General features: G+C 39.4%; 1 protein-coding gene across 1 annotated transcript; it reads right to left on the bottom strand.

Moving 5' to 3' along the window:
• On the bottom strand, positions 1-8,714 carry SNRPA1 (small nuclear ribonucleoprotein polypeptide A'). The gene is made up of 9 exons (XM_072402648.1): positions 8,554-8,714; positions 5,462-5,609; positions 4,192-4,270; positions 4,034-4,080; positions 3,333-3,435; positions 2,324-2,403; positions 1,600-1,675; positions 430-523; positions 1-154 (listed from the first exon to the last, which is right to left on the bottom strand). Exons 1-9 carry the CDS (start codon positions 8,633-8,635, stop codon positions 81-83), a joined length of 783 nt encoding a protein of 260 aa, XP_072258749.1. The 5' UTR covers positions 8,636-8,714; the 3' UTR covers positions 1-80.
• Positions 8,715-15,613: the final 6,899 nt, after the last annotated feature.

Below are 15,613 nucleotides of genomic sequence, written 5' to 3'. Positions count from 1 at the left end.
TTAAAGTACAAAAAACTTTTATTATAGAAGTAAATTTACATAAGAACATTTACAATGAACACAAAATATAAAAACAAAGTTCAGGAGCCATTAGCAGCAGTCTCTTCTTCCATTTCTTCCTCATCAGCTTCCTCTGAAATGAATACCTCAGATCCTACAGAGAGTGAAACAATACAAAGATGTAAGCAATCGGAAAGTACATAGAAAAGGTCATGATTTCATTTTAGGTAACCCAATACACTCCCCTCACACTGATGAATTAAAAGTATTACCCCAGTAAGACCAAACATTTAATATTGGAGATACACTTTTGAAACAGATCTGCAAATCTTTTGTTCACAAATATTTCACAAGCAATGGAAAGATGTACAGAGCTGCTATTTGAGCTATGTATACTGGAGATCATATAAAAATACATATTTCACTTACCAGGTGCACGGTCCTTGCCAGGAATCTGACCAGACTGCAACATGCCTTTAAGTCTTTCTACTTCTGCCAGCGTTGTAGCATTGGCAATGGCATTCTGCAAAAACAACACAAGTTTTAGCCTTAACTTTACAGAAAGACACAGCAGTAGTGTGATCACTAGCACAAGCTATAAGTCATATACCTGTGATTGTTAATCAAAGGTAACAAATATAAAATTCCCTCATGAGCATCTTTAGTGTCATGTGGGGAGGAGATCACAACTCCAAAATAACAAAATTAGTTTTTGACTGGTGTTAAGGGGACGATCAATAGTAATCACAAACAACTCTACCTAAAGAGTGAATCGTTACCCCCTCCTGCTGCCTGAGCTGCTAGTTCACCATTCTATTTGATACACCTATGAATCTTCCTGGGAAACAGACACTTTTAGGAGTATCAGTCCTTGTGGTTCCCTGCAGCTCTCATAGGATGTCATTACCAGACATCCTTGTCATGATCAACCTGATCACAATGTTCCAATGGCAGGAAATGGTAAGAGAAGCATTCACTTTGCTTTTCCCCATGTAGAACAGATTGCATTTTTAATGTTCTAATTGTAAATTCACTAAAATAATGAGTGAAGAAAATTAAGCAGATGTTTGTGCTGCTTCTTCTCTATCAATCTGCTTTTTCCTTTCATGAGTAGGCTCATGAGCTAGTCAGAAGCAATCTGGATTCTTGTACTCCTTTACCAGAATTGCAAAAGGGCGATACTATATTGCACTCTGGAACTTACTCTGCCTGCTTAAAAATTTACTATTTTATTAATGATTGCAGAGCTCTTTAATTTTTGTATATTATATCTGCCTAGAGTTCAACTCTTAGGAAAAGGCACCAGGATACAACTTATTATCATATAGGGCAACACAGTGGCTCAGTGGTTAGCACTCTGGCCTTTGCAGGTTCTCCCCGTGTTTGCATGGGTATCCCCCAACATTCCCCAAAACATGCAGTTAGGTTATTGTCTCCCCCCAAAAAAATTGACCTTAGACTGTATTGAAGACATATGACTGACGTAGGGAAATTAGATTGTGAGCTCCCCTTTGATGGACATGACTATGGACTTTGTACAGCGCTGCAAAAATATGCTGGCGCTATAAAAACATTGTATTATAATAATAATAATATTACCTTAATAGCTTCCACATCCCCAGGTGAAGGCCCAGTCTTCTTTTTCTCTGGTACTAAACCTGCACCAGGTGTGAATCTGCAACCAGACAAGTGACAATCCATTATGTTTTTCAACTTCCTTCTAACAAACATCTGCTTCTCTCCACTTTCAAAGTTGACACAATGAAAGGGATTTAAACCAGTGTAGTATCTCATCTTTGTTAATAGCTGATACAAAGAAAACACTTCTTCAGAAGCACCTTGTACTGCACAGAGACCAGAGAAACCCTATCTACTCAATTACTGGAAACAGCTTTTTAGATATTTTGGAAATGTGATGAGTAATAAGTTAGACTTGGTGCTACACAGTTCACCATCAGGATATCTGAGTTCATGGCACACTAAAAACTCATGTGGATAAGGAAAACAGAAAGCTGATAAAACATATCAGCTAAGATAAGGGGCAGATCTGTTTAACATTAACAGTGTTCTCACCGGCCCCTTTTAGGTGGGACGCTCAACCCGGCACTTTTCAGTAACTACCTGGCTGTTTTTGGGTGGTGACTGAAGATTTGGGTCACAATACAGGAGTTTTACCCACCTACAATTTCTTCCCATCTGGTTAAAAAAAAAAAATTTGGTTTAACACTGACTAATAACATCCACCTATAACAGATATAGTGTCTCTGTACAAAGGTGCTTGTGAAGGAGAATTTCAGTTGGCAGAGACAAGTTTGCATCTTACGTTTTTGATCTCTTGGCAATATCCTTTGCAAGCTGTGCACCCCGCTTGCCCTTGAACATACTCGCTGACTCCTCTCGCTCCTGAAGCGATACCATATACAGAGTTAATTTAGAATCAGATACAGCAAATGGAACACTGGGAACTGACTGCAGTCAGAAGTTTTACATTACAAACCAACCATATGGTTTCACAAACATCCACAATAAAAAAAACTGAAAATAAATTAATAAAATTACCTAAATATTGAAGCAAGTCCCATTAACATTCCTACGCCATTGACCATGCAGAATATATGCACTTTAGCACAATATAATTTATAACTGAAGCTTGGTTACATTTACTACCTATTTGTTCCTTAGCACAATGTTTCCCAAGTGGGTGCCGTGGCAAGATTAGTGTATGTATTGGTTATATAACCAGTCCTTCTGAAGACTGCAGTCCTCTCCCAGATGATTGCACTGCCATTACTCTTCACAATAAAGTCAGTGGCAGTGTGACTGCCAGTGCAATTGGCTGGGAAAGACCTGCAATTTTGGGTAGAGTAGGCAACAATAACCAGCACAAACGGGCAAATAAGCGAACCAAATATGAGTGAACTATGCGAGGTGGGGGTGTGAACTGTGTTTACATAATAAGCATTAACAAGGGCCACTAAATTGAAGTATGAACTAAAAGGGGAACTAGAATTTGGGGATGCAGAAAAGCTAAGCCATACTACTGGTTCACCAGGAAGTTGTAATGACAGTTGTCTGTGGTCACTTCCATTTCTGGCGACACCAATGGGTTGCCAAGTAAAAAAACTAAGTTACCAAAACACTATGGGTACTATGCACTGGAAGAGATTAGTGACCACTACAGTAAAACAAGACTGGACATTAAAGACCCCCACTGCTTATGCAATACACCACAGGTTTTCATGCAACTTTCCGGTAATATATTATAAGCAACACACACAAAATGTGTTAAGAAGCCAGATTAAACATTTGTAAACAATCCTGAGAGAACTTACTTTTTGTCTGACTTTCTGGAAGTCCAGCACACGGACTTGGGGAAGTTTGAAGATGACATATAGTCTGTAATGCCGCTTGTTTATGACTGGATTTCTTAATAAACTGAAAGATGAAAATTCGCACAAAAGATGTAATATTAAAAATACCATAAACAGCAAACTCAAATGTGTCTGAAACTGCTCTGAGGTTCATACCGCCATCTTACTTGTCACAGGTTTCCCTATTGAAGAATAAAGAGGGGCAACTGTCCCCAGAAAGGATACAGACTTTAATAAAAATTTGACCAAGTTTCTAACTTGGACTTTATTCTTAAAGGTAAAATAGGAAATAATGGAAAAAATGGTGCAACCCTAATCCCCCTAAAACAATTATTTGTAAACCTAAAAAGATCAAACAATGCTACATGGGCAGCACGGTGGCTCAGTGGTTAGATCTCTGGCCCTTGCAGCTCTGGGTCCCAGGTTCAAATCCCAAACAGGGCTCTATCTGCATGGAGTTTGCAAAGGTTTCCTCTGGGTACTCCAGTTTCCTCCAACATTCCAAAACAGGCAGTTAGGTTATCTGTCTCCCCCCAAAATTGCCCTTAGACTGTACTAAAGACATATGACTATGGTAGGTATATTAGATTGTGAGCTCCTATGGACTATGGACTTTGTACAGCGCTGCGTAATATGTCATACTGTGTAATAATAATACTCACCTAAGATAGGTAAGGTTTTTAAGAGCTGCTAAATTGTCCAGATCACCCTGTGAACAGGAAAAATAATTTTTAGACATCTGAAAAACAAGTTAAACCAAAATACACCAAACACATTAAGCTCACAGAGGGCATTGGATGTTTAGGAATAGGAAACTTACCAGTTCCATAATGCTGTTGTTTGTGAGAATCAGTTCAGTTAAATTAGGCAACAACTGCTCAAGGCCTTCCCCTATACGACTGTAAAGAAAAAAGCCATTATTATTGGAGATCACCAATATATATATATATATATATATATATATATATATATATAATGAACAATTTAACATTGGACATGTATTTTAGGTAAAGCTAACATGTCCTTTAAAGACCACAAACAATGTTACTGGAAAAGCGCAGGCCACATATATCTGTATTCATCCTTAAGTTCATTCCTTGCTGGATGTATACCAGTCCCACCATTTCAATTAGTAGTACAATGCTATATGTTTAAAGAAATTAAATCCAATAAACGAAGGGGGCAGATCAGTGATAGACTGGGAAGGGCCGGATGAAGTCCCCCAGACAGGAAACAAGGTGGGCTGCAGCACCTTTGAAAAGCAAACATCAATACAACATTGAACAATTTAAATTTACAGGAGTGTGTACAACTTTGTAAATTTAGCAATGATCAGGCAAGTAACCCAAAATGGCTTCTCCAGTCCTCTTCCACATGCACCTCCTCTTCTCTAGGAACACTTATGGAATCTGTATTAGGGTCTAGGAGGAGGAGCTGCAAACTGGCAAATCTTCACAGCATTAATGGTCCAATTCATCAGCAATCACCAAATCAGCACAGTGTTAATGGTCCAATTTTCATGAACTTGTTCAGGTGGGTGGAAACAAACTCAAGCTAAAGCTCACTATGTAAAGAGTATGTCCTGTGATTGTCTCCAAAATATCTTCTGACTAAAAAAACAAAAGTCTCGTAGCAAGTTGTGGATGACAGATTTATAATCCTGTTTAATAATAATACAGTAATGCCATGATCAATAATAAATGGACAGGACCCTATACTAAAGATAAATAAGTTCATATGTAAATAAATATGTATTTGCTGTCACTCCTATTTTATTATATTTAAGTAAAATGTATTTCTGCCTGGTTTGACAGCTCTTTTATTATAACTTTCCATGAGAAAAAAAAAAGCCCTTTTGTCAGCCATAGTGTTATGGAAGATAAAAGATTAATGGCGTTAGGGAGGCTGGCAGCCCCGGTATTGTAGCCTAACTCTTCAGTAGCCACACAAAAACAGCCAGGTGGTTACTGAAAAGTGGTGGGTGGGGAGCCCAGCTAAAGGGGCTGAGGAGGATACTGAACACGCTTCATATTTCATCTGATTTTAATCAGATGAGGTTGACAAGGAAAACATCTAAAGCATAAACTTACCATATCCTGTTGTTGTTCAATAACAAAGTCTTTAGTCTTTTTAATAAGGGAAATCCATCCAACTTCCTAATCTCATTGTCAGAAAAATCGATTGTATCAAACTGGTCCAATGTGGCCCCGAGATTCTCAATTACTGGGATTTTGTAAGCTGTAAGGAAGGAAAATGAATACTGGTAACAAGGTCTATTGGAAAGGATTGTGCAAATAATGTATATGTTTGGGCAAAATGGCTTTATTCATTTTGCATAGAGAGCGTGTTTAAAAAAAAAACATTTTGCCTATACATATACTTTTACATTTCTTAGGTGAAGGCAACAATACATATAAATATCCTGTTATTGATAATTATCTGTTCAAGCAATGAGCAAACAGCAAAATTCACAACATGTTACAATAAGGCAGCATCTCTCAACCAGGGTTCCTCCAGAGGTTGACTTGAGCAATGAGCAAATCTTACCCCTCAGGTAAATTAGCCAAAAATATCATTGGTACCAGTGCTATCTGTAAGGGTGACATTCTTCCCAATGAACAGCAATGTAAGAGGAATTCTTCCCACTGATAGTAATATAGTAATTATAGAAGAGGTTCCCATTAGACCTGAAAGTTATTTCAGGGGTTACCTCATGCTAAAAAAAAAAAACGCTGTTTTAAGCTTTAAAAAATTCAGTGAAACTTTCGGCACTCTATGCACATTTACATATGATAAATGCAACTAACCCAAAGCAAGTTAAAAAAAATAACATGTTGTGTTACATTTTTGTTTCCCACAGAATCGCTTACACTTCCTTTTTACCCCTTAGTGTGCGGTTCATGACATCAATTATTAGATCCCGTGCATATCAATGAAATGTGTTAATGTTAATTAGAGCTTTAGAAAACAACATATTTCAACTCAAAACCATGTTGAATCTGCATTAAAGTGCAACTAACATCCCACTTTTAGAAATGCTCGATCAGGTTTGGTCATTATTGCAGAAAGAGAGAAACAATGTCCCTTCTGCAATAACGTGTCTTACCTGCCTGACCGATCCAGGTTTCTGAAGCGCAACTTTGGTTACTAGGAAACCTGGCTTCCCTTGCATGTGCTGGGGATGAATGAACTCATCTTGTGGCATCCAATCAAGATGACTGAAGATCACAGATGGGTCAGTCACATGATTCACCTAATTACGTTGCATTGCATGTTCCCAGCATCTTCCGTCTCTTCTTCCCAGGAAACAATCCATGTTGATTGGCTGCCACATGCCCGGCACACAGTCCAGTCATCCTGGCAACTAAAGCTGATGTTGTACATGTGCAGCTCAGCTTGGTGACCAGGCAGGTAAGACACATTATGGCAGAAGGGACAAAAACAAAGTGAGGCCTCTCATCTTCTGTCTTTACTATACCATGGTAATACAGACAGAATTATAGAGCAGAGCCTGCTGGGATATACATATCACACATTCCAAGATGGCTTCTGGCATACACAGAAGGAGCTTTTTGCTGTACTGGTTAAAAAAAATTTGATCTCACACATGCGCAGTCAGATTGGCACTCTCCCTCCCCATTTACAGCAAGCTACGTCATCCCATTTTGTGCCTGCCCAGAGCGAAATCGGGTGACCCGGGCACCAGATATATCAAAAGACAAATATTTTTTTTTTTTAGTTCCCCTTTAAGCGACTTTAATGCAATTGTATCCTCAGCAGCTCAGAGCTGCCCAAGAGCTCAGCACCTGCACGTCACTATATAAATCTCTGGGTTATATTAGATGTATAGCAATAACATATTCTGTGGTGTTTTTAAAAAATGAAAGCTAATACTTTAACCTCCTGAGCGGTATTCCCGAGTGTGACTCAAAGTGGATTTTTAGTGCAAAAATTGGTATTCCCGAGTCACACTCAGGGTAGCTTTAAGCTTAAAAAAAAAGCCCACTTATCTTACTCTGTCATCCTGCTGGTCCGATTTCTAGCCGTGAAGTGCAGACACGTCTTACGGAGTTTCCGGGTGACGTCAGTGCAGCCAGGACTTAGTGGCGGGAAATTCAAATCATTTTGTATTAGATTCAATACACAATAGCTGTATTAAGTCCAATACAAAGAAATCTTCACATAGTGTATAAATAATTATATTATATATGCTACTGTACAATTATATTACATATTTACCTATTCTTTTTTTTTTTAACAGATTTTTGTGTTTTTTTAAAGTTATTACTTTTATTACTATTGGACATATTTCAGTGAATTATGCCTAAGAATTATAGGTCTACAATGTAAAATAAATTTCCATGCAAAAAAATTGTACTGCTTTTTGCATGGAAATTTAGACAGAATCAGACTGCTGAGGGGATTAAAGCGTACCTAAACTCAGAATTTCCACTTTACATAAAAAGGTAGACAACCCTTATAAGTTAGGTAAAAATCCCATTTTTTTGGTGCAACATTGCCACGGCAATCAAGACAGAATGGGAGTGGAGCGCCTCCTGATATACCTACGTCACGCATCCCAGGAGGCTCTGGCTTCTCCTTCAGCACATGTCCAAGATTGGGACAAGGGGCATTTTTATAAATTAAGGAAAAAGAGATGCCGATGGCATGCATTCGCAGTCAGAGCAGAGCGAGAGAAGGTCGACGGATCTGTGGGATTAAAGGTTTGGTTTTTTTTTTCACTTTAGTTCCACTTTTAAGGCAAAAGACCCCAAAGAAAGGGGAAGCCGCTGAACAGAGTAAATAAATACAACATCCTGTACGTGGCCTTCTGAGAGATAAGCACCCTGCCAACCAAACACCTGGAAACCCACCAATGCTGATATCCCATCCACATGTGTAATACCAGAACTGACCGACAGGGTACAGCAGTAAAATTTCCTCTCAGGTATCAGGATGACATCCATGTGGAGTCAGTAGGGTTCTCCTTTGTATACACAGGCCCTATGGGTTCTCTATAGCAGAGACCGCAGTCACAAGTCCCGGTATATTCGCTGCTCGATTCTATTTATGAAATTGACGATGAGGTAACCTCCTCCCCTCCCCCTTTCCTCCACATCCCTGGCGGATCCTCAGCCTCAAAACACCCCTAACTACACCAGCGACCACTCCTCACACTCACCCCGCAGGTCCAGCTCCCGGTCCCGCACAGCATTCGTGTACTGCGCCGCTTGTTCGATCAAATCAGCCGTCAGCTTCACCATGGCGCCAAACCACGAGTCTCCCTACTACAAGCGGCGAACTCAAATCCAACCTGGTCAGGCCTCAATACGTCACTTCCGCCACTATCCCCTCGAACCAATCAGCTACCAGATACGTCCAATATAACTCCAGGCAGAAGCAACATATCGCAGAGCTTATTGAGCGCGTCCAACATAACTCCAGGCAGAAGCAACGTATCGCAGAGCTTATCGAGCGCGTCCTGAACGACAGAGGAGATCAATGGATATTGCAATGTCTTCAGCCTTGGTGCTGGGTTGGATAGATAAAACTTTGCACATGTAAAATATTTTTAGGACCTTAATGGTGGGATTCTCTATTCTTCCTCTCCCAGTGACCATAATATTATTATTAATAAATTGTATTTATATAGCGCCAACATATTACATAGCGCTGTACAATAGATAGGAGTTGTAAATGACATACAGTGACACAGGGGGAGGAGAGGAGCCTGCCCCAAAGAGCTTACGCCCTATAAACAAGTAATGGGTGTCATTGGGGCAGAAAGGTGCAAAATGCAATAAAACATTGGCAGAAGTTCTAATTCCTGTTATTAAAGTGTGTGTGTCACTGAAGTGCTTTTCCATCATTTCATGTCTTTACATGATACAAAACTCTCTGATAAGAACCTTTATTATATCTTACCTTCTTTACCATTTCCTAATAAAAACCTGGCAGAAGATCTGATCATACAATCTGATTGTACAATCCCTTTAGATCAGCCCATATCAGTGTTTCCTGACCTTTTTTACATGGAGGAACCCTTCAAATAACCTTTGGGTCTTCAGGGAACCCCTGCTATAATTAATATATCTGCAGATCTCACTACAGGTAGTCCGCGGGTTACATACAAGATAGGGACTGTAGGTTTGTTCTTAAGTTGAATTTGTATGTAAGTCAGAACAGGTACATTATTTTAATAAATGCCATAAGGACAGATGTTTGTCTCAACATAATATTAGGCAGCATGGTGTCAGTTACTGTAAAAAAACCTCATTGTGAGTTAATCACAAACGAAGCAAAAAAAAAAAAACTTTATGGAGCCTAGACATTTATTAACTTCTGGAGCAAGCTGAGCTTTGATATGCAAAAAGAAACAACTGCAGAGTTTGTCTTGGTCATTAAAGAGTTACAAGAGGCTGCAGAAAGAGCTCACCCCCCTAAGATCACCCACAACCTCAGCTGTGTTTAGCAAAAGATTTCTCCTGCAAGTCATGCTAACTGAACAGCCACCCTCCAAGCCTCCATCTTGCACAGGAGCGAGCAGGGAAGCCCATTCGTATCTAGGAGATGTCCGTATGTTGGATGTCCTTACCTGGGGACTACCTGTATATTAATATGGTGGTCAGTAGGAAGAATGCCTCTTACATTGGTGGCCATTTTTGGGAACCACTAAATTTTCAAGCTCCGGACAATGCATGCGTGGGGATCTGGGTGCCACTCAAAGGGGAAGAAACTTCCCCCATAGTGATGTCATAATGCTAGAACCCGCCCACTCTCGCAGGTCTGAGCCTGTGTCCAGAGACACAACCCACCCAATGCCCTGAGCCTACAATCTTTACAGGGGACGTGGTCCGCGGCTCTCCCTCCAGCTTAGTCCTTCCCCTGACTCCGCTCCGGGGCGCACCGGAGTAGCCAAAAAAGTTTGCTCGCCCCTGTACTAGAGGATAGGTAGACCTCCTCACTTCCTTGTTAATAAACTGAAATTCTTGGTTAAGTTTGTGTTCATTTTACAGATTTGGTAGCTCTAACAGCCGTTCAGGTCTGCAGTGGGATCAAGTGATCTCACACGGCTTCCGGACGTTGGCAACTTGTCAGCTGATTGGTCACTTGCACTGCAGTGCTGGTACTGAACCACTCATTGCTGCCCCCATTCATTCTCAATGCGGATGCCTCGGGTAAAATATAAATGTAGGATCTCTCTCGAGGCAGCAGATCAGTGGCATGATGAAACGGTAACTGTACGGCAACCTTTCTGCCAGTGTGAACATAGCCGTGTACAATCAGACTTCATAGACCTTAACTGGTCACCTCTTATCAAAGTTACAACACATCCTAACAGGAATGGAATTGTCACCTTTTGATGAAAACAAATCATTTCAAACAGGTGGGGTGTGGGAATCTTATTTGTCTACTTTTTTTAAAAGCTCCCAGAAGACCTGCACCACCCACCTCTGACAGGGGCAGCCTCTAAATATGATGAAGGGATACATCGTCCTATTAACCAAGTGAGGCCTTGCCATGTCCCAGTAGCAGCAAACATCTCTCATCAGGTAAGATCAGACCTAAAGCTGAACTAAAAAAAAAAAAAATGAGAAAAGTTGTGACCAGGCGAGTTCTTATTGCAGAAGAGACAGGTGATGTCCCTTTTGCAATAAAATAACATCAACCGCCTGATCACAATTTTTTTAATTGTACCTCTTCCAGAAGATGTTCTCTGTTGTCTCTGCTAGTGAAATCAATTCATCTTTTGTGGTGTGTATTTTTGTGCCCCTACTTCTCCGTTACCAAGTCGGATGCCGGGACAACACAGGACCTGATGGAAGAGACCTCTGGATCGATCGACTGTGCTGTGGGATTGAAGGTAAGTGTTTTTTTTTGTTTTGGGTGTTTTTCAGTTTACTTCCTCTTTAATGTCACACTGAACATTACAGGACCCCATGATGGATTCTCCTGACAACTAATGGGCAGTGGCAGCATTGTTATATGGTCACTGCAGATTAGAAGAAAGGAAATCTAGGACCTGGTTTGTGACAAAACATGAAATTAAAGTCTGTAACTAAATCTTTATATAGATTTTATTAAAATAAAATTATTGGATATGTGCATGGGTGTCAGGTATGAAAATGTTTCCGTTTATATCTGTAGATAAACTTTACTACTTAAAAAAAAATAAAAAAAAATGATAATTTTAGGACTTTTGCAATCCCAGTGACATTCGAGGTTGGTTACTTTTTCCCTAATATGACCATTTGTTTTTTAAACTGATATAACAAATTAATTTTATTTTAATAACGTGTCTATATCCAAACTTTATAGAAAATGAATACCAAATATAAAGCTATAAATTCCCAAAAGTCTATTACGAGCAAAGAGTGTCTTGACAGCACTCCTCATCCCATTGCTATAATTTATATCTTCAGGAGTCTAAGTATTCCCTGTTCCCTTTACAGATCCCACATGAACCAATTTATTGTTCTTTGTTTATATCTATTCTATTGAATTTTCAAATTGTTGCATCAATAGTTTGCCGGAGTATATCTTGGAATAGTAATAGGTATGTTTATGTTTATACACATCTTTATTTTATCTTTATTGTATTGAGTACTTTGTTAGTGCTCCAGGGTGCCAATGGCTTAGAGTTCTATGGATATTCCTAGGGATTGCAGACATATAAAGCAATACAATGGGCCTGATTTATGAAAGCTTTCAAAGACTGGAGAGAATACACTTTCAGAAGTGAAGCTGGGTGATCCAGAAAACCTTGATTGGATTTTTTTAAATCCTTTGCTATTTGCTAGAAAACATTTTGAATCCTGGACCAGATCAATTCCAGGTTTGCTGGATCACCCAGCTTCACTGATGAAAGTGTATTCTCTCCAGCCATGGAGAGCTTTCATAAATCAGGGCCAATGTGTTTTATGGTATATATCACACAACAGGCATTGTCATCAACAGTTTTTTGTCACAATAATATTGATAAATGTGACGTATAAAGAATCCATGACAGAAATTAGATAATATAATCGTGTGGTTTTTCCCACTTTTTTTCTGGAAAGAGAAGGCATGTAGGGGTGGCAGGGGGACTCATTGTGAGCAGCAGGGAACCAGAAGATCGTCACTCTTCAGTTTGGTTTCCCAGAAGGCTTCAATGGAGGATTACATTTTCTATTGATCTTCTTTATATTTTTTTCTGTGCACTTTTAATGCAAATCAGTCTCACTAAATTAACAAGGAAGGCACTGCTGGTTCTGTGGCTGGTTAATGGAGTATAAAATGGAAGGCAGTCATTTATTTTTAAATCCTTTTATTTTAGCTCTTTGTGGAGATTCGTATATATAAATACAGATAGCCCTACGACTTACCTGTTTATTGACCACCCGGCTCCTCTGACGCGTACACTGTACAAAACTGTACATTCATGCGGTGTCTCGTCTTTGGGGCATAGGAGCAAAATCAGGTGACGTAGATGGGGAAAAAAGAGTGCGGAACTTACTGCGCATACGTGAGAGCAGCATTTTTTCTACCATTAAAGATCAGGCATCATGCGTGACATTGGTATCCTGGGAGGCTCTGCACACTCATTCAGTCTTGATCGCCACGCCAGTGAGGAGAATCCCATTCCTTTTTACTTCTAGCTAAGTTTATATTGCATTTAATATTCCATCCTTTAAAATATTGTATTGATTATTCAAAATGGTATTATCATAAAAAGTGGTGAAATGCCCCAAAGGGTTTAAATCGATGTTCCCCAAACTAAGACCCACAGTTAGCCCCTGCATTCAGGGCAATCTAATTGCTTGCTGCAGATGTCACTCTGTATATTGGCCAAGAATTCCTGTAACAGGTAATCTCTTTCGTGATGATGTCTATATATTCCTGATAGTGACATCACTGATTGTGAATATACTGAATGTGCTCTCCACGTTCTGCTCAGTGTACATTCCTTGTGCTGAAACAAAAAGAAATAACCTACCATGCATACAGCACTGTAATAGGCTGAATGATCTCTTTCCTGATGATCTCTATATAATCCCAGTTGTGATGTCACCACTGCGGAGTCTGCAAGGTATTGGATCTTTGGAGCAATAACACCAGCTTCTTACCCCAACTGACTATTTATCACCCATGGAATCACCCACAAAGCCTGGGCATTATTGTTTGCTTTTACTGACCACAGAGTGAGCTGTGAAAATTAAAAACAAAATTGCAAGCATTGAGGCTCCCATTGCAGATTGGACAAGTGAAGTTTCTTCTGTTAAAAAACTAACCTGTCAATTCAAAATCTTATGTAGAATGTATATTGGGTTGTGCAGGTTCTGGTCAGTGTACATTCATACCTGAAACAAAATACCAAGCACAGAGTTGTGTCATTTAATATGGCTGAAGATTCTGAACCTGGGAAAAGAACAGCCGAAGAATTAGGTCACTGAGGGAGCGCGGGAAGTTTAGTCTGCTGTAATAGAAATATGGTGACCCAAGTGGCAGAGTATATTTTTTTTTATAAGTTTTGGGCACTGACTGGTGTGAAAAGGCGAACCTTGCAGCCAGTCACAGATGAAAATGTTAAATGAGCCATCAGAGGGCAGCAAACTACCAAATAACTTCACAAAACAATTCAATTTATATTTTAGGTATGGACAGACCCCTGGTTGTCTAGTGGCCCACCTCAGGTATATACCAGAATAAGTCCCTTTTCCATCTTACTTTGGTATAGGGATCCTATAAATATTAGGATGTGAATAGGTTAGGTTTTTTAACTCAGAATAGATACATAAGCCAGATATCTTAATTGGGTAGAAAGAAAACTAAACTTGGAAGTTTAAAGAGGCAAAAATTAAAAATGGTAATGCAGAGTGTAACTGTTTATTTGAGAATACAGAGTAGAGTACTTACATTGAGTTGAAGTGGGTTTCTGTTCCAAAACTTCACCATTGTTTGTAATTGTTTTTGGTATTTTTTTTATTTGGTTTGTAAATACAAGAATAAAATTTAAAAACAAGATGGAACCAGGAATGTATAATGTGGGCCATAACTACGAGCGGGCAACCACCTATCCTAAAATTGAAACTGGACTGTCATTTTTGAACTGTAGGAAATAAAAGCATTAAAGCTTGCATGGCAAACTATAAAAAAAGTTGTGTGAGAAAAAAACAAAAATAGAAGTAGAAACCAGTATACAAAAATTGATGCAACACCAAGAAGTATGGAACAAGGGAGGGTAGGAAGGGGTACTGTTACTTGGTGGCGGAGGTATAGCCTAGGACAAATGTAGCCTGCAAATCATAGATTCCTGCAAACTCTGTTCTGTCCTGTGGTAGGTAGCCACTAGTGAGAACTAGTGGGGGGATTAGTACCTGGTAATTGCAATTAGAAATTATATTCTGTCTGGTATAGAATGAGGCTGGTAGGGAGAGATGCCAATAATACCTATTTTTGATGGAGACCCATTCCAGAGCTTTAGGGATAACGTGTTAAGGAAGATTCGGTGTCATTGGTTCGGAAGAAACCAACAAAGCACACTCTTAAGATTTAGAGGTCGTGCCTTGCAAAAACCTCTAATAGTATTTGTGGGAACTGGTTTGTCTGACCTCCGAGGATAACAAAGTATTGGTGTTCCATATGCGGATGGGTCAGTGTCGAGTAGTAAATCTAATTCCACCAAGGAACTAATGATGTGAGAGTTTATAGTTTGGTTTATGTTTTTAGTTTGGTAGTATGGTTCAGTGATACATATCAGTGTTAGCTCAGTGGAACTGGAAGCAAATACTAAGCTTAGCAATTATGTTAACGTACCCTCAGCTGAATGTATGGTCAAGGTATCACCATTCCAGGTAACAGTAAATCTAATACCCAAGTCCAACCGTATTTTGGAAGGGACAGACAGAAGAGCCCTACTCTGGCATATAGACTGTGGAAAGTGAGGTCATAATAATCCAAGCCCTTAGAGTTAGTGCAGCTATTCTTAAGTGAAATCTGAATTCAAGGCTCCCGTTAAACCTTCTGGAAATTTAAAACGGGATTCTTTTGCTTTAAGTCAATCTAGATATTTACAACTAAACTTTGAGATCTTTTTGTTCTTCGACTTTGCTTCTTTGCTCTTATATTTGCTGGCAGTAGAAAAAGTTTCTGAAACAGTATTCCAAAACTGTGGAAGTATGGATAGATTTGGTGACCCTAGGAAGTATTCTGTCCCATTATTAAAAAATAGATACTGGGAAACCAAGGCTTGGATGGGAAAA

The sequence above is a fragment of the Pyxicephalus adspersus genome, chromosome 2 (assembly GCF_032062135.1).
Source record: "Pyxicephalus adspersus chromosome 2, UCB_Pads_2.0, whole genome shotgun sequence".
NCBI lineage: Eukaryota > Metazoa > Chordata > Amphibia > Anura > Pyxicephalidae > Pyxicephalus > Pyxicephalus adspersus.
This window is presented reverse-complemented; position numbering and strand designations above follow the sequence as displayed.